General features: G+C 38.8%; 1 protein-coding gene across 1 annotated transcript in view; it reads left to right on the plus strand.

Annotated features, from left to right (window-relative positions):
- The window catches only part of LRRC63 (leucine rich repeat containing 63), a 41,421-nt gene that overhangs the window by 16,599 nt on the left and 4,374 nt on the right, over positions 1–20,448 (plus strand). The window contains exons 5-8 of the mRNA XM_036078538.2: positions 10,790–10,888; positions 11,125–11,261; positions 14,060–14,143; positions 19,317–19,556. Of these exons, the coding sequence (XP_035934431.2) occupies positions 10,790–10,888; positions 11,125–11,261; positions 14,060–14,143; positions 19,317–19,556 (560 nt within the window). The remainder of the gene's footprint in view (positions 1–10,789; positions 10,889–11,124; positions 11,262–14,059; positions 14,144–19,316; positions 19,557–20,448) is intronic.

Genomic DNA, 20,448 nt, shown 5'->3' on the forward strand with positions numbered 1-20,448 from the left:
GTGTCCCGGTGTGTACCATCTTGGGGCTACCTTAGTGGGGTGGTTAGGGCTGGTGTGGGCTAGGGGCTCAGGGCTCCCTGAGACAAGCAGACTCACTATGGTGCCCAGACCCTGCTCCTGTCTGCTCTATCAAGGTGGAGAGGAAATATTAAACGTGGTGTTCACCAGCCCCTCTGACGCAGAAAGAGTTCCAGCAGTTCTCCCACCATTTGGCAGAGTTCTAGGTCTGTGTCTTTTATATTCTAGTTGCTCTTTTAAACCATGGCTTTTTCTCTGTGCCTCAGGGGAGATTAATCTGCTCCTGGTCCCTCAGTACTATCCCTCCCCACTGCAGTTCCAGAGGCAGCGTGGGGGGTGGGGTTCCCTGCCTTACCGTGTTTCCATCTCTTTTGATGTTCTCTGCATGGTCTCTCTATCTTCTGTTGTGCAGAAGCCATTCAGTCAGCCCTCAGTTTTTCTTCAGGAGGAATTGCTCTATAAATAGGTGTAGATGGGGTGAGTGAATGGAGAAGGTGAGTTCAGGATCTTTCTACGTCACCATCTTGGACCAGAAGCCTCAAAAGTGCTTTTTTTTAACCCAAGCTTCAATCTTTATAGAGCTTTCCGGTTAACTTTTTCTCCTAGGGCTGTGGCCTTTCAGCCCTTTCATACCAAGTCTGAGGCCTCTTGTCCTTGGTAAGCCATGGATTCCAGTTTTTATCTCTGTAGCCCTATTAGACTGGCTATCATTCTTCTCAACTTCTTGTCCATAGCTTTTGATTAGGCAAATGACTTAGGGAGAAAATTAGTGTTCTGTCTACTACCCTGAGAGTCTCTTCTTTCTAGAAGTTTGGCTTAGTAAGTCCTAGCTACCTTGGTAATTCACCAAGCATTTATTGTGCTGTGTTTGTTTACCTTTTTGGTTTTAGTGAGAAGGTTGGTTTGAAATACAGTTGTTAACCATTAGGAGAAGGGAATAATCAGATTATCTGGTTTTGAAGTGAAATACTTTATTTTTTTTTTAAAGATTTTATTTTTAAGTAATCTCTACACACAACGTGGGTCTCAAACTTACAACTCCGAGACCAAGAGTCACATACTCTATTGACTGAGCCAGCCAGGTGCCCTTTGAAGTGAATTACTTTATTCATTCATTCATTCGTTCGTTCGTTCGTTCATTACATGGGACTTGAACTCACAATGCTGAGATCAAGACCTGAGCTGAGATCAAGAGTAGGATGCTTAACCAATTGAGCCATCCCGATGCACCAGGAATGAATTACTTTAAATCAGAGGTTGGTGAGTTTTTCTGTAGAGGGCTGGATAGTAAAACCTTAGTCTTTGAGGATTGCATGGTCTCTGTCACTACTCAACTCTGTTCTGTAGTGCAAAAGCAGCTATATATAATACTTAAAAGTTATGAGCATGGCTATGTTCCATTAAAACTTTATTTAGAAAAACAGGTGGCAGAGTGTAGTTTGCTAATTCTTGCTTTAAATGGAGAAAGAATGTAGCTTATAAAGAGTTGGGTGGAGCTAGTGAAGAAAAACTTTATTTCCACAGCCATTAATATTATTTTAAAAAATATTTGACTCCAGAGTAGAATCCTGAGCTTTGTGGGGGGTGATATAAAAGAATTAAATGTCATAATTCCTGATCTAGTTCAGGGCCTTATTAAAAGAAGCAGACTTTATATGAACAAAAACTTACACAAAACAAGTATACCAATTAATCTAATACAGACCCAAGATATAAGTACTTAAGGGTGCTAGAGCAGTTCAAGAGATTGGGAAGGGGGCGCCTGGGTGGCTCAGATGGTTAAGCGTCTGCCTTCGGCTCGGGTCATGATCCCAGGGTCCTGGGATCAGGCCCCACGTCTGGCTCCTGGTTCAGCAGGGAGCCTGCTTCTCCCTCTGCCTCTCCCCCTGCTCGTGCTCTCTCTCTCTATCTCTGTGTCTTGAATGAATAAATAAAATCTTTAAAAAAAATAAAAGAGATTGGGAAGGACTCCATATTCTTAGCAATTAGTTCTTTTTTTTCCTTTTCTTTTTAAATTTAATTTAATTTTATTTTTTATTATTAACATATAATGTATTATTTGTTTCAGGGGTACGGGTCTATGATTCATCAGTCTTACACAATTCACAGTGCTCACCATAGCACATACCTTCCCCAATGTCTATCACTCAGCCACCCCATCCCTCCCACCCCGCTCCACTCCAGCAACCCTCAGTTTGTTTTCTGAGATTAAGAGTCTCTTATGGTTTGTCTCCCTCTCTGGTTTTGTCTTGTTTCATTTTTTCATCTGTTCCCCTATGATCCTCTGCCTTATTTCTCAAATTCCACATATCAGTGAGATCATCTGATAATTGTTTCTCTGATTGACTTATTTTGCTTAGCATAATACCCTCTAGTTCCATCCATGTCATTGCAAATGGCAAGATTTCATTTTTTTTTTTGATGGCTGCATAATATTCCATTGTATATATATACACCACATCTTCTTTATCCATTCATCTGTTGATGGACATCTGGGCTCTTTCCATAGTTTGGCTATTGTGGACATTGCTGCTATAAACATTGGGGTGCAGGTGCCCCTTCAGATCACTACGTTTGTATCTTTGGGGTAAATACCTGGTAGTGCAATTGTTGGGCCATATGGTAGCTCTATTTTCAACTTTTTGAGGAACCTCCATACTGTTTTCCAGAGTGGCTGCACCAGCTTGCATTCCCACCAACAGTGTAGGAGGGTTCCCCTTTCTCCGCATCCTCGCCAACATCTGTCGTTCCCTGACTTGTTAATTTTAGCCATTCTGACTATTGTGAGGTGATATCTCATTGTGGTTTTGATTTGTATTTCCCTGATGCTGAGTGATGTGGAGCATTTTTTCATGTGTCTGTTGGCCATTTGGACCTCTTCTTTGCAGAAATGTCTGTTCATGTCTTTTGCCCATTTCTTGATTGGATTATTTGTTCCTTGGGTGTTGAGTTTGATAAGTTTTTTATAGATTTTGGATCCTAGCCCTTTATCTGATATGTCATTTGCAAATATCATCTCCCATTCTGTTGGTTGTCTTTTGGTTTTGTTGACTATGTCCTTTGCTGTGCAAAAGCTTTCTATCTTGATGAAGTCCCAATAGTTCATTTTTGCCCTTGCTTCCCTCCCTTTGGCGATGTGTCTAGGAAGAAGTTGCTGAAGCTGAGGTCGAAGAGGTTGCTGCCTGTGTTCTCCTCAAGGATTTTGATGGATTCCTGTCTCACATTTAGGTCTTTCATCCATTTTGAGTCTATTTTTGTGTATGGTGTAAGGAAATGGTCCAGTTTCATTCTTCTGCATGTGACTGTCCAATTTTCCCAACACTGTTTGTTGAAGAGACTGTCTTTTTTCCATTGGATATTCTTTCCTGCTTTGTCAAAAATTAGTTGACCATGGAGTTGAGGGTCAATTTCTAAGTTCTCTATTCTATTCCATTGATCTATATGTCTATTTCTGTGCCAATACCATACTGTCTTGATGATTACAGCTTTGTAATAAAGCTTGAAGTCCGGAATTGTGATGCCACCAGCTTTGCTTTTCTTTTTCAACATTCTTCTGGCTATTCGGGGTCTTTTCTGGTTCCATATAAATTTTAGGATTATTTGTTCCGTTTCTGTGAAAAAAGTTGATGGTATGTTGATAGGGATTGCATTAAATGTGTAGATTGCTCTAGGTAGCATAGACATTTTAACAATATTTGTTCTTCCAATCCATGGGCATGGAACCTTTTTCCATTTCTTTATGTCTTCCTCAATTTCTTTCATGAGTATTCTATAGTTTTCTGAGTACAGATTCTTTGCCTCTTTGCTCAGATTTATTCCTCGGTATCTTACGGTTTTGGGTGCCGTTGTAAATGGGATCGACTCCTTAATTTCTCTTTCTTCTGTCTTGTTGTTGGTGTATAGGAATGCCACTGATTTCTTTGCACTGATTTTATATCCTGCCACTTTAGTGAATTCCTGTATGAGTTCTAGCAGTTTTGGGGTGGAGTCTTTTGGGTTTTCTACATAAAGTATCATATCATCTGCAAAGAGTGAGGGTTTGACTTCTTCTTTGCCGATTCGGATGCCTTTTATTTCTTTTTGTTGTCTGATTGCTGTGGCTAGGACTTCTAATACTATGTTGAATAGCAGTGGTGATAGTGGACATCCCTGCCGTGTTCCTGACCTTAAGGGAAAAGCTCTCAGTTTTTCCCCATTAAGAATGATATTCGCTGTGGGTTTTTCATAGATGGCTTTTATGATATCTAGGTATGTACCCTCTATCCCTCCTCTGGGAAGAGTTTTAATCAAGAAAGGATACTGTATTTTGTCAAATGCTTTTTCTGCATCTACTGAGAGGATCATATGATTCTTATCCTTTCTTTTATTAATGTAGTGTATCACATTGGTTGATTTGTGGATGTTGAACTGAACTTGCAGCCCAGGAATAAATCCCACTTGGTCGTGGTGAATAATCCCTTTAATGTACTGTTGGATCCTATTGGCTAGTATTTTGGTGAGAATTTTTCATCAGGGATATTGGTCTGTAATTCTCCTTTTTGGTGGGGTCTTTGTCTGGTTTTGGGATCAAGGTAATGCTGGCCTCATAAAATGAGCTTGGAAGTTTTCCTTCCATTTCTATTTTTTGGAACAGTTTCAGAAGAATAGGTATTAATTCTTCTTTAAATGTCTGGTAGAATTCCCCGGGAAGCCATCTGGCCTGGGCTCTGGTTTGTTGGGAGACTTTTGATTATTGCTTCAATTTCCTTGCTGGTTATGGGTCTGTTCAGGTTTTCTGTTTCTTCCTGGTTCAGTTTTGGTAGTTTATATGTCTCTAGGAATGCATCAATTTCTTCCACATTGTCTAATTTGTTGGCATATAGTTGCTCATAATATGTTCTTATAATTGTTTGTATTTATTCGGTGTTGGTTGTGATCTCTCCTCTTTCATTCATCATTTTATTTATTTGGGTCCTTTCTCTTTTCTTTTTGATAAGTCTGGCCAGGGGCTTATCAATCTTATTAATTCTTTCAAAGAACCAGCTCCTAGTTTCATTGATCTGTTCTGGGTTTTTTTTTTGGTTTCTATTTCATTGATTTCTGCTTTGATCTTTATTATTTCTCTTCTTCTGCTGGGTTTCGGCTTTATTTGCTATTCTTTCTCCAGTTCCTTTAGGTGTAGGGTTAGGTTGTGTATTTGAGACCTTGTTTCTTGAGAAAGGCTTCTATTGCTCTATACTTCCCTTTTAGGACCTGCCTTTGCTGCATCCCAAAGATTTTGAACAGTTGTGTTTTCATTTTCATTTGTTTCCATGAATTTTTTTTTTAATTCTTCTTTAATTTCCTGGTTGACCCATTCATTCTTTAGTAGGATGCTCTTTAGCCTCCATGTATTTGAGTTCTTTCCAACTTTCCTCTTGTGATTGAGTTTGAGTTTCAAAGCACTGTGGTCTGAAAATATGCAGGGAATGATCCCAATATTGTGGTTGAGACCTGATTTGTGACCCAGGATGTGATCTATCCTGGAGAATGTTCCATGTGCACTAGAGAAGGATGTGTATTCTGTAGTTTTGGGATGGAATGTTCTGAATATATCTGTGAAGTCCATCTGGTCCAGTGTATCATTTAAAGCCCTTATTTCCTTGTTGATCTTTTGCTTAAATGATCTGTCAATTTCAGTGAGGGGGGTGTTAAAGTCCCCTACTGTTACTGTATTATTGTTGACGTGTTTGATTTTGTTATTAATTGACTTATAATTGGCTGCTCCCATGTTAGGGGCATAAATATTTAAAATTGTTAGATCTTCTTGTTGGATAGACCCTTTAAGTATGATACAGTGTCCTTCCTGATCTCTTATTATAGTCTTTGGTTTAAAATCTAATTTGTCTGATATAAGGATTGCCACCCCAGCTTTCTTTTGATGTCCATTCACATGGTAAATGATTTTCCACCCCCTCACTTTAAGTCTGGAGGTGTCTTTGGGTCTAAAATGAGTCTCTTGCAGACAGCATGTAGATGCGTCCTGCTTTTTTATCCAATCTGATACCCTGTGTCTTTTGATTGGGGCATTTAGCCCATTTACATTCAGGGTAACTATTGAAAGATATGAATTTAGTGCCACTGTATTGCCTGTAAGGTGACTGTTACTGTATATTGTCTCTGTTCCTTTCTGTTCTGTTACTTTTGGGCTCTCTCTTTGCTTAGAGGACCCCTTTCAATATTTCTTGTAGGGCTGGTTTGGTGATTGCAAATTCTTTTAGTTTCTGTTTGTCCTGGAAGCTTTTTATCTGTTTTCAATGAGAGCCTAGCTGGATAAAGTATTCTTGGCTGCATATTTTTTTCATTTAGTACCTGAATATATCATGCCAGTCCTTTCTGGCCTGCCAGGTCTCTGTGGATAGGTCTGCTGCCAATCTAATGTTTCTACCATTGTAGGTTACAGACCTCTTGTCCTTAGCTGCTTTCAGGATTTTCTCTGTCTCTGAGATTTGTGAGTTTTACTAGTAGATGTCGGGGTGTTGACCTATTTTTATTGATTTTGAGGGGGGCTCTCTGTGCCTTCTGGATTTTGATGCCTGTTTCCTTCCCCAAATTAGGGAAGTTCTCTGCTAGGATTTGCTCAAATATATCTTCTGCCCCTCTCTCTCTTCTTCTTCCGGGATCCCAATTATTCTAATATTGTTTTGCTTTATGGTATCACTTATCTCTCGAATTTTCCCCTCATGATCCAGTAGTTGTTTATCTCTTTTTCAGCTTCTTTATTCTCTATCATTTGGTCTTCTCTAGCACTAATTCTCTCTTTTGCCTCATTTATCCTAGTAGTTAGAGCCTCCTTTTTTTTTTAGATTTTATTTATTTATTTTATTTTATTTATTTATTTATTTATTTTTAAGATTTTATTCATTTAACACAGAGAGACACAGTGGGAGAGGGAGTGTACAAGCAGGGGAAGGAGCAGGCAGAAGGAGAGGGAGAAGCAGGCTTCCACTGAGCAGGGAGCCTGATGTGGGGCTCCATCCCAGGACTGGGAGATCATGACCTGAGCCGAAGGCAGATGCTTAACCATCTGAGCCACCCAGGCGCCCCTAGAGCCTCCATTTTTGATTGCACCTCATTAATAGTCTTTTCGATTTTGACTTGGTTAGATTTTATTTCTCCAGAAAGGGATTCTCTAGTATCTTCTATGGTTTTTCAAGCCTAGCTAGTATCTTTATAATCATTATTCTGAACTCTAGTTCAGACATCTTACTAATCTCCATATTGACTAGGTCACTGGAAGTTGATACTGCCTCTTATTCTTTTTTTTTGAGGTGAGTTTTTCCATTTTGTCATTTTGTCCAGAGAAGAACAGATGAACGAGAACAAAATGCTAAAATGGTAACAACGACCCCAGAGAAATATACACTAAATAATCAGAAGAGACCCTAAACCAGGGGGAAAAGAAAAAAAAATATGATCAGGCTGGTGAATAGAGCAGAGCCATACACTAGATTTGGGGTGTATTTTGGTCTGTTAGAAAAAACTGCATCCCAAAATTTTAAAGAAAGAAAAACTTATAATATATATATATGTACATATATATATACACACACAAAATAACATTAAATACAATGAAGGGATAGAATATGACTAAAAATGAAAATTAAAAAAGATTTTGAAAAAGGAATTGATAAGATAAGCAGTTGGTTGAAAAAGGAAAGAAGAAAAATTCAAAAAGAAAAAGAAAAAAATAAAGAAAATTTTAAAAATTAAAGTTGAAAGAATAAAGAAACAAGAAAGCTGGGGCGCCTAGGTGGCTCAATCTGTGAAGTGTCTGTCTGCCTTTGGCTCAGGTCCTGATCTCAGGGTCCTGGGATTCAGCCCCACATCGGGCTCCCTGCTCAGTGGAGAGTCTGCTTCTCCCTCTCTCTCTCCCTCCCCAACCCCTTCTCTCAAATAAATAAAAGTCTTTTAAAAAAAATAATTAAAAAAAAAAGAATCATGGGGAAAAAAAGCCATGATTCTATGTGCAGTATTCCCCTAGCGCTGGAGTTCTGCCGTTCTCATTGATCGGTAAACTTGGTCTTGGCTGGCTGTTCTCGCTGATCTTCTGGGGGAGGGGCCTGTTGCCGTGGTTCCCAAATGTCTTTGCTGGAGGCAAAATTGCCCCGCCCTTGCCGGTCCGGGCTAAGTAATCTGCTCGGGTTTGCTCTCCGGAGCTTTTGTTCCCTGCAAGCTTTCCGTACAGCTTTGGAGGCCGAGAGTGAAAATGGCGGCCTCCCAGTCTCCGCCCCAGAGGAGCTGAGAACTCGGGGCCCCGCTCCTCAGTGCGCCCCCAGAGAAAAGCAGTCAGTCACTCCCGTCTTCCCGGTCTCCGGCTGCACTCCGTGCTCACCCGGCCTGTGACCGCGCGTTTCTATCTCTGGCACCCGACCCCATGCAGAGTCTCCAAACCCAGCAGATCCCTGCGGTGAGCTCCTGCGCCGCTCCTCCCGGGGGAGGAAGGGGAGTCTCCCCGGATCTGCCGCTTGTTGGGTCCCTGCTGGAGGAGCAGTGGCCCGACTGTGCCGCGGATCACGGTTTATGCCAACCCCGAGCTGAGAGTCTGCTCCTCGGCTCCGTCTCTGCAGCCAGCTTCCCTGCTCCGATACCTGGGAGCTCTGCCGCACTCAGGCACCCCCGGTCTTTCTGTGACCCCGAGGGTCCCGAGACCACACTGTCCCACGAGGGTTCCACCCCCCGCTCAGCCACTGGAGCGACGTCCCTCAGCGGAGCCGACTTCTAAAAGTTCCAATTTTGTGCTCCGCGGCTCTATCACTTGCCAGAAGTGGCCGACGGAGGCCCCCTCCCCTGCCGTGTATCCTCCCGAATATCGCCTCGGATTCACTTCTCCACATGTCCTACCTTCCAGAAAGTGGTCGCTTTTCTGTTCAGAGAGTTGCTGCTCTTCTTTTCTTCGATCTCCTGTTGAGTTCGTAGGTGTTCAGAGTGGTTTGATAGCTATCCAGCTGAATTCCTGGGACCAGACGAGATCCAGGTCTCCTACTCCTCCGCCATCTTGGACCACACTCCTCTTAGTGCTTAGTTCTACACAGCCTTTACATGATAACCACAGCAAACAGGTTTTATGATGGGATGGTAAAAGAGAGATCCAGGGTACCTGTGGTGGGCCAGCCTCCTAGTGAAGGTCCCTGGGATTACATGAGGCAACATCAAGGTTCTGGATATTCACTCATTCAGCCAATATTTAAGAACCCACCATGTGCCAATGGTAAACTATGTATCTTACTATATATCAGTGTGCAAAACGGAAGAGAATACCTATTTCATGGAGCTTATTATACCTTAGTGGGGTGAGACCATACATATATTTGTACATAGTCTGTCCTGTGATTATAAGAACTATGAAGAAAAATAAAGCAAGTGACAGGGACAGGCAATCATCACTGGAGCGCTGGTTTGAGAGGTTGCTATTTGTCATACGTTGGTTAGGAAAGGCCTCTCTGGTCAGATGATGTATGAGCAGACAGCTGACTCTATGCAGGCCACTGATGAGGTGAGACTATATATTCATGGGACGAGATGAGGAAAGCACTTTCCAGGCAGAAGGAAATGTAAAGGCGCTAGCTGTCTGAGTGCACTAAGTGGAAAGAATAGACACATTTCTGCTATGTAAGTGCAGCACTAGTTCTGCAGAGAAGTGTTTATGATAGGAAAAAAGAATACCTACTTTTGTCTATTTACACATTTAGAAATAGTAATACTTTAATAAAAGGTCAGTCTTGAAACCAGTACTATCAACTTCAAGGTTCTTTAGCCATGAGCCTTTCATTCTTATATGGTAGGCGGCATAGCCTAATGCACCTGCAACTATGTCCCCCTTCTCCACAAGCTGAGGTCTGTCTGATCCTCCAACAGTGGAGGGCCTTGGTCCATTCACTTGACCACTACTGATCCCATGACCCTTAAGAAACAAATGTTTCAATTTTCCTGGAATATTAAAGATACTGGGGGCACCAGACAGGTCTTAATCAGTTCTGACTGCTATGACAAAATACCATTAATTTCTCACAGTTCTGGCAGCCCGGGAGTCCAACACTGAGGTGGGCATCAGCTGATTTGTTTCCTGGTTAGAGGTCTCTTGCTCACACCTACTTTCTTCTTGTATCCTCACCTGGTGGAAAGAAAGAGCTCTGGTCCCCTCCTCTTCTTATAAGGGCACTAATCCACCCTTAAGACTTCATCTAACCCTAATCACCTCACAAAGGCCTCACCTCTAGATGCCATCACATTGGGGTGTGGGGCTTTAACATAACGGTTTGCGGGCAGTGCAAACATTTAGTTCATATCAGGGCATAGTTCTCCTCAATCAGAATTGGCATATTTAAGCAAGAAGTTTTAGATAGACATTAGATTAATATAAAGATAACAGAAATAGAAGTAGAAACATGAAAAAAATAAGATAAAAGAGATAATTAAATATAAAATATATTTACTTACATTTCAGCATGCAATGGACACTCCATAAATGTTTGCTTGTGGTTAATCAAAATAATTCCTGTCACACATCTAACACTAAACTTATTATATACATGAATACTTAGCAGTGTTTCTATTTTGTTTCTATCCTTTCCATATTTAAGGAATTATTATTATGGCAGATTAACAAATGAATGGAAGGTGAATATAGGTTTGCTAGTGTATTGTGTCAAGCACTGTCACTCAGTTATGTGCTCATTTTGTTTTTTTACTTTTGTATAAAATATTTTGTGCATTGTTAATTAACCTCTTATCTCTTGTCACTTTCTTTTAGGGCTTTTTTATCATGAAATGTCCAGACTTAACGATTTTGGCTTCCCAGTTGATATATCTTAACTTATCCTTTAATGATATCAGTTACTTTCCCACAGAAGTGAGTCCATTTTTATCATTGTGAATATCACACTAATTTCTTATTAATAATAATTATAATAAAAAATAGACATTTATGATACCCTGGAAAAGAGTAAAAAAAGAGATAGATGATATAGCCAATGTTCCTTTGCTGATTCTACTACATTAGTTCAAAGGGTTTATAAAATGTACCAAATAGAGATCTGTGATACTTTATCCTTCTACTCATGTTTGTTTCTCTTTTCTGTTCCTCAGATACTTTGTCTTAAAAATTTACAAATACTATTACTGAGAAATAATCCTATCAAAGAAATCTCTTCTGAAATTCAACAACTTAAGCTCCTTAGAGTTTTCAGCATTGCCTTTAATTTGATTACTACTCTTCCACCTGGGTAAGGTCGATAGCCTGAGATTATGAGAACAGAAAATAAAGAGCTTATAATTTAGAAAGAGATCAATTTCCCTTTTGAAAATGGCTAGCAACTTTTTTAGCCATTGAATGATTCCCATTCTCTTCCAATTAGCTGATTTGCTTCTTATCACTGTGTTAAAAGTAATCCTAGCAGCTACATAGATGGCAACTAATGCGGGGCTAGTGAATGCTCGTCTAGAGATTCATTATTTGAGTATAGATTAAATGAACACAAATCATAGAAGGAGGCTCAAGTGAGAAACTTGCACTGATCTCTTGACAGCCTTTGTGCATATGGAAAGGACACTGCATATGGAATTAGGAAATCTAGACTTTTAACTTCAAAATTGATAATGATCTGTTTTATCTGGAGAGTCACTTAACCTTCTTGCTCTCAATGTCCTAATCTATAAATCAAGAAATTAGCCAGTATGATACATAACATCCTTTAATAGGAATGTTGATATTTGGGTATAAAAGGGATGGAATTTTTCCAGACATATGGACTGGTAATTATTTAATTCCCAAACCAAAACCTTAGCCAAATGCAAAACAAGATACATCTTTCAGGTATTAACAAATTGAATGTGGGTTAAGGGCAAAGGGACAGGGATTCTTAAATAGTTGAACAACATTTTGTAAAGAAGATTCTCATAGTAATTAAGGAAACGCATCAAAATTCATTTATAAAGTTGTTCACCCAGCATTGTTTATATTTATCAATCCAACAAATTCTACATTCATAAACTGTAGAACTATTCAATCATTTAAAAGAACAAAAAAGCATGTAAAAGTTATACCATGTCTGTATAAATAAATATATGTATATATGCATTTCACATCACATATAATATATATAAGAAATCAACACTAAAAGTAAGAATATTGCATTGTGTGTATTTTATTTCTGTTTAAATCATCTATATTTTTCAACAGTAATGTAAATTGTATTTTCCCTGCCTTGATACTAGAAGCAGCTATTTCTCTAAGCAAACCCTGCTTCCTTTTTATTGGAAGATGGTATTTAAAACTGAGATCTGGGTACTAGATGTTCCAATGCTATTGGGATGACATTGCTTCTAGACACTCCCTGGGAACAGAGTTAAGTAATATATGTATGTATACTAATCTGTGTGTACACACATGTCTATAATTATTTCTGTGTGTGTGTATATATATATATATTTGTGTATATATATACACACACATAACCCTGCATGTATATATACACATATATGCACACACAACTACATATATATGTGCATATAGAGACACTTATATATATGTATATGTGCATATACGTATATGTGCATCTAAATAAAATTTATATTTAATAATCTATAAAATTGTAATTATAAACTTTAATAACCGTAACTGTCATTTAAACAAAATGTAAAAATTCCTAAAGCAACTACAACTTGTTCATAACTACAGGGTCAACATTGTTCACTATTTAGAGATTAAGCAAATTAGTTTGAACTATTGGTTAACTATTGGTTATATTCAAAAAGTTTTAAGGAGCTATTTCTCAAAAATATTAGTGTTTCTAAAATAAAGCAGTATATATATATATATATATATATATATATATATTTAAAGATTTTATTTATTTACTTGACAGAGAGAGAGAGAGCACAGACAGGGGGAGCGGCAGAGGGAGAGGGAGAAGCAGGCTCCCCGTCGAGCAGGGACCCCGATGCGGGGCTCGATCCCAGGACCCCAGGATCATGATCTGAGCTGAAGGCAGATGCTCAACCATCTGAGCCACCCAGGCACCCCTAAAGCAGTATATTTTTTTATTAAATAACATAGGTTATGTGTGCATATCAAGGGGAGACAGACAGCACAGATTCACCGAGGCCTAAATTTTTGTTGCTACTATTTTTGCTTTGACCTGGTTGGGGCATAGAGTATAAAGCAAATGCAGATAGGAAAGCCCGGATTCCTTAGGCACAAAGAACTGGGTTCTCATCCTAGCTATGCCCCTTACACGTAGGCCCTCTACAGTTAGTTATGCCCTTGATTATACTATGGAAATGTATAATCCACTCTCTCAGATTAAATGAAGTTTTGTAACCATGAAAAGGTCTGTGATTTGCCTATTTAGTTTTCTTGTAAAATAAAGACAATAGATCATTTCAAAAATCCAAAAGGTTTCTTCTTTTTCCCAAAGCTTTGAGATAGCATTTGTTCATGAAATATGTGGGATGTTTTGTTCATTTAAGGGGTAATGACATCACCAGAATGTGTCTCTCTCCTATCCTTGTTTTGTTTTGTTTTGTTTTCCCCTTTCTTTTCTGTTTCTTGTCTTTTTCCATCCCAAAGCCTAACTGGAGGGCCCTCACAGCCTCCAGAAAGAACCCACTCCACTGACACCTTGACTTCGGACTTCCGGCCTCCAGAACTGTGAGAGAATGTGTCCGTTGCTCTGAGCCACCTGGCTTTGTGGTCATTTGTTAGGTCAGCCCCAGGAAACTAAAACAGCAACCAAGAAAAGATTATCTCTAAATGTGTTAGAAATTTCTCAGGTGACTTTTTCTGTGTGGGGCTTTATCCACTCCAAACATTTCAAAGCAGTCTTAAAGGATAAATGAATCCTTTTAGGAACTTTGGTTGTCATTAAACTACCTATAATGAAAAGAAGTCCATAAATTTCAAGATTGTAGAAAAATGTAGTTTCTCTATACTTCTATTTGCTCAAGTATTTAATTCTTTATTCATACCTCGTAATGACAAACATGTAATCATTTTTAATTTCATTTTCTCTTTCTATCTAAGGTTATTTTTTTTGTCCCATCTTGAGGAACTTGATATTTCTTACAATAGTATTGTTTCCATTCCAAATGAAATCCAGAAACTCAGGTATTTTGGAAGTCGTAAGTACACAAAGTCGTATGCCCTGTAAGGCTATATTTGGTGATGACTGTGTTGGAGAAAATTGAGTTCTTTCATATATTTAATAGCCACAAAACATAATATATGAAAACATCACATTTACAAAAACATAATTTGAATGATTGGTATTTTTAAGACGTAATATTTTTGGTAATTATTTAAAAGCTGTACCAATGGCTCCTTAATAGAATGACACACATCATTTTGTCCGTTTTTCTGTGTGTACACCTCTAGTTCTTATCAGTTTTATTTATTTGGGGTAAGGAAATACATATATACAGTGTAAGCCTAATACCAAGCTCTGCTTCTTTCTCACATTGATTTTTATTATTTTTTTTTATTTTTTTTATTTTTTTAAAGATTTTATTTATTTATTTGAGAGAGAGAGAATGAGAGAGACAGCACATGAGAGGGGGGAGGGTCAGAGGGAGAAGCAGACTCCCTGCCGAGCAGGGAGCCCGATGCGGGACTCGATCCAGGGACTCCAGGATCATGACCTGAGCCGAAGGCAGTCGCTTAACCAACTGAGCCACCCAGGCGCCCTCTCACATTGATTTTTAAAAAGTCTCTGAAGTTCATCTCTGTCCTCCTAGGTCAGTACCATACTATTTTGATTATGACTTTAGAATAATTTTTAATAATTAGTAGGGAGATTATTTTTCAATAATAGTCTTTTAACTATTCTCTTTAGATCATGAGCTTTAAGATCATTTAATATAATTCGAAGCCCCTCCACCCCAAAAAAACCATAAACACAAAACTGAGGTTTTGATTGGAATTGTCCTGAGTTTATATATAAATTTTGAAGAATTTACATTTCTGATGTTAATAAATCTTTTCATCCTAAAACATAGCATATTGTTTTCATTTGTTCAGCTCTTGTTTTATGTCCTTCATAAGAATTTATGAATTGGGGTACCTGGGTGGCTCCATTGGCTGAGGGGCCAACTCTTGGTTTCGGCTCAGGTCATGATTTCAGGGTTGTGAGATCGAGCCCCACCTCCAGACCCGCATCAGGCTCTGCACAGAGCCTGCTTGAGATTCTTTCCCTCTCCCTCTCCCTTCTTCTCTCCCTCCCCATGCTCTCTCTCTCTAAAATAAACAAATAAAATCTTTTTTAAAATTTATGACTCATTTCACATAAGTCCTTTATCTTTATTACTAACCTTCTCTAAGTATTCTATAATTGTGTTGCTACCACGAATGTAACATTTTCTCTAATTTTTATTTCTAGCTATTGCCAGTACAGAATAGAGAAAAGCTATGTCCTTCCTTACGTGAATTTAAAATCAAGCTATATAACCAAAATTATCTTCATTCTGGTTCACTTTTACTAGATTTTCTTTGGTTTTCTAGGAGCATAGTCTTATCTTCAGTAAAGCAAGGTATTTTTCTCTCTGCTTTTCTAATATTTGTACCAATTATTTAATTACCCGTGCGACAATCTTTATATTTTAATAGGAGAATTCAACCTGCTCACATTTGTTATGGCTGATAGCTGATATATTCAATTTTTTCCTTCCATTTTACTGTGTATTTATTGTTTATTTACATTTTGCTTTTCCTATTTGCCTTCTTTGTGTGTGTGTGTGTGTGTGTGTGTGTGTGTATGATTTTTTTCAGGATGCTATTTGTTCTCTTTTTTTCCTCCCACATTAATTTTGGAACTCTACTGTACTTTCCAAGGCTATTAATGGCTATCTTTTTTTCCCCCAAAACACACAAACACATTTTTCTTTAATATTTTATAAAATCAAGATAAAAGCTACTTCCCTCTCTATGGTGATCCATCCCCCTCTGCTGCCTTCCACCAACAGTTGAGACCTTGAGAATTCTTTTATCTTCCTGCTTTTCCTCCAAATTCACTTACCCCTTATTTGATTCTAGGTGTTGCTGAGATGGTTTAGAAACTTAAGTTTCATATTCTCATTAGTATTTTTCTCTTCATTACATCTCTTTTTATTTAAAGAATATTTATTTAGTGCTGAGGTCTCATGAGCATTTGCAATCATTCTCCATTTATATTTGACTCTATGTATTTCAAGACCCATAGCTTACTGCCCTTCTTTCGTCTCATCCGGAACCTGGAGATGCCTCCTTTGATTCATTGTCTAGAGTTTTCTCTTATTTACTTTCCTCAGTTGGAGTTTGTGGGCCATTTTTTCCTCTGAATCTTTAATCCTAACAGATAATTGGTGGCTCCAGTAGGTGGGTGGTCGTGCACTGCAGCCCCTTCCATAGAGGTCCTCAGCAAGCCAGCCTCCCCCAGATTCCAGTGTTGTATTCCAGTGCCCGATGCTGGTTTGATTTCTTCTTCCTTTTAAGTGGTTCTTACTTTTATCTGGAAAGACTATGATTTTCTCATAATCCTGGGTCTTCAGGAATTTTATCAGATTATGCTTAAGAGTGTGTCTTTTTTTTTTTTAACCTGTCAAAACTGTTCTGTACCTAATTCTACCATGGCTAGGGGAAACTGATGTTCCCCACACCAATAAGCAATTCTAGGACATGTGCTGGGTGTCCTACAATTCAACTCAATTCTGACACTATCCACCTGGAGATGGCATCAGATTTTACTGGTTGAGGGCTCAGTTCCATAAGGCAGCCCATCCCCCCCCACCCCCCCTTCAGCTACAGGTGGAGACCTGTGCTTCTTACCAACCAGCTACAGGTTGGAGGTTCCCATGACTCCCTCTTCGGGTTCCATTAATTTGCTAGACTGGCTCACAGAAGTCAGGAAATCTGTTGACTCTCTGGGTTACCTGTTTATTATAAAGGATATATATTAGAGGATACAAATCAACAGCCAGATGAAGAGATACATCAGGCAAAATCCCAAATAAAGGAGCTTCTGTCCTCATGAAGTTTAGGACCTGGCCCACTGGCATATTGAAGTGTTCTGATTCACCAACCTGGAAAGTCTCTGACCCGTCTCTCTCTCTCTCTCTTTTTTTTTTTTTTTTGTGGAGGTTTCATTACATAGGCATGATTAATTAAACCAGTGGCCATTGGCAATTGATTTAACCTCCGGACCCTCTGCCCTCCCTGGAAGTCATGGCCGTTTATGGTTGGAACGGTTCCCTAAAAACCAGCCCCATCTTTAGGTGCTTTCCCCAAGTCACCTCATTAACAGAAACCCAGTTGTGGTGGAAAGGAGCTTGTTAATGAAAAATAAGACACCCATTTCACCTTTATGGCTCTGAAGTGAATTCAAGAAGTGAGAACAAGAGACAAAATATAACAAAAGATGTTCCCCTTGCTCTTACTGCTCAGGAAATTTCAAGGGTTTTGGGAGCTGTGATCCGGGAACTGTGGACGAAGACAAAATATATATTTCTTGTAAGTCACAAAATCATATCTGTCTTTCAGGGAATTCAAGGAACTCTTTTAATCACCAGCTTAAACTTTTTTGTTTTTAGTCAAGGAAATATGTTTAACCATCACCACTTCTCCATCTGTTTCATTTTCTCTTCCGGAAACACCTATTATTTATATGTTAGGGCTCTTGGACCTGTCTTCCATGGCATCTATATAGTTTTTTCTTGTGCTTTTTCTTTATGTTTTTGCTCTGTTTGAGTTATTTCTTCTACTTTGTCTTTGCCTCTAATCTGTATGAAGACCATGTTCTTCTTCAGCTCATCCACTTAATTCTTTAGTTTTACAAATCATGTATTTGGGTTCAAGAAAGTCTGTGTGTGTGTGTGTTATTAAGTGAATTTTATTAAGTGTTTCTCCTGCTCCCCACCCCAACTTCTCTGCCTCCACAGAGTGTAATTGCCCCAGGAGCACTGTTCTGTGTGTTTGTCAGTTTTTCTCTTCTGGCTGCTCTGTCTTCTGCTCAGGACCAAAGGCGGTCTTCGAGCACCATTCAGAGAGTGTCAGTGCTGTGACAGGAGGAAGTTTCTCTGCGCCCTAGGATGCTCAGCTGCTAAGGCTGTCGCAATGTGGAGCTCTTCCAGCTTTAAACATTGTTTAGCCTATCAAACTCCGCAGAACTCATCGAGAGGAAAGATGAGCCCAGACTGCTGAAACCTCTAAGCTAAAGCAACTCTGGCGGGGGCAGCCTCCCCCAGGGCATTTGAGGACCCTCACTGGCACTTCCCTAGAGTCCATGACACTTATTCTGGTTTTCCATTGGGCTCTCTGCTGCTGGCCCTTAGGCTTGTGTTTGGTGTTGAGGGAGCAAAGTGACAATGCCATCTCTCTCCTTTGGGACCAAAGTAAAGCCTGGGATCTTGCTCACCTTTTCCAAACTGTGACACGTGCAGTAGTCAGACTGTGGCTGAGGGATGAAGACAGCTGGGGTGCCATCTTCCTGGCCTCATTGTTTCAAATCCCTCCTTGACCATGTTTTAATATTGTCAGGAGTCAGAACCAAAGAATTTAAATTGTGTGAGGAAGAAACTACACTGCACATGAGAATCTAGAGTTCCCAGCAACTTATGACCTACAGTCCTCATGTCATCCACTTCACTCCTAGCACCTTTGACAAGTTGGACTAGCCTTTGATTTGTATTTATGTGTCCCTCATAAACAGATACTTTTCTGCCTGTCCTCAGCACTAAGTAGAAAGGAGATGAGTGACTGTAAAACAAACAAACAAACAAACAAATACCATCGAGACAAGTAGTATAAAATGAGAAAATCAGTAATGTTGGTTCTCTTTGAACAAAGGAATCACTATTATCAGAAGCAACTGACACAGTAAAAACCAAGGGATTTCAGGTGATGAAAAATCAAAGTTGCAACATAGCACATGATACATTTTGATAGTGTTAATTTCACTGTTTTGATTAGGCTTGAAGGAAAAAAATATGTACTGGTGTTCAGTTTGTCTATGAAAATAGATTCTTTCTTTGTATCATTATACTATACTATATTTTTTCTTTTTTCCTAATGACATGTTGCAAAGACCCAGAGTACATGCTGTAACTCTACTAGTCACACAAATGTACTCATCTGTGTAATAACAAATTGTTTCATTTGCTTTATAATTCTCTGATTCTAAGGAAATACTTAAACACTTGTATTTTATTGCTACTACGTTTGATGCCAATTTGCAGAAACACTGGGAAAAAATTTTACTTCAGTATTATAAATTGCATAAATACCTTTTAAATTTGGTTTCCTTTATTTGCAGATCACTTGAAAAACTGAATGTTGATGGGAATGAACTGACGACTTTTCCATCTGCAATTTTGAAGCTTAACCTGAAAAAAATCCTGTTTGAGAATACTTTCACGCATCCTGCTTTTTGGAAAGAGAATTCTTTGAATAGCCCACCGTCTCTTACTCAGATTATTTCTTTTTTCTTTTTAAAAAATAATCTACATGAATATTATGATGTGATCCCAGTGGAAATTCAAAAGCTACTAAAATGGTGAGCAAATTCCAAAGCCCTTTTAATGAAAATACACTTTTAAGCATTTAAAATGTTATTCATTAGAGGGCAGGTGACAGTTTTACTTTTAACACACCCACACCACAGCCTCGAACATACATAGAATTCTTTAAATTTCTCCTTCTGGCTCTTCAAACATAATAATATCATCTAAATTCAGCCCATTTACCAATATTCTCAAGTTACTACTTAATACCAGTGTGAGTTACAAATTGCTGAGGTGTACCTGGCAACATCTATAGCATTGTGATATTCATCTTTTCTATGAATTACTAAGGACATAGAAGTGGTTTCTTCCAAAAATGGGTTCTTTAGTCCCAGGCACACTATGCAGGGAAATGCTTTATATTCTAACTTCCTAGAGACCAGGAAGAGAACAGCCTTATTTAGAGCAATTTCTCCTCCTCAGGGATTAATGGCCAGCATGAGAATCATTGCCTAATCACAGGACCAGAGTTTTTAAGCCCCATGCATTAGGAGTCCACTCAGCTTATCTCATATTTCCTTCAGATGGTATAAAACTATTTTTACACTCATCAGTGCTTATATTACTAATTTGACAAATATTTGTTGTATGCCTAAGTAAATTTCCCAGGAGTATATAAATTACCAATATTGACTCCGTAAAAGGCAGGAAGCCTAAACAGACTAGTAATCATCAAAGAAATTGAAAAAGGTGATTAATAATCTACCAACAAAGAAGTGACCAGGACCCGAAGTTTTCAATTTTAATGCATTGAGATGTGAGTGCGCATGAGATTTGAATGTACATGAAAAACTAAGAAAAATCTCGAAGGCCAAAAAGTTTTATAAAGAAGTAAAACCTAACTAGTGAGTGGTAAACAGATATGGGACAAAAAGATTTGAATTC

This window comes from Halichoerus grypus, chromosome 4 (assembly GCF_964656455.1).
Source record: "Halichoerus grypus chromosome 4, mHalGry1.hap1.1, whole genome shotgun sequence".
NCBI classification, from domain to species: domain Eukaryota; kingdom Metazoa; phylum Chordata; class Mammalia; order Carnivora; family Phocidae; genus Halichoerus; species Halichoerus grypus.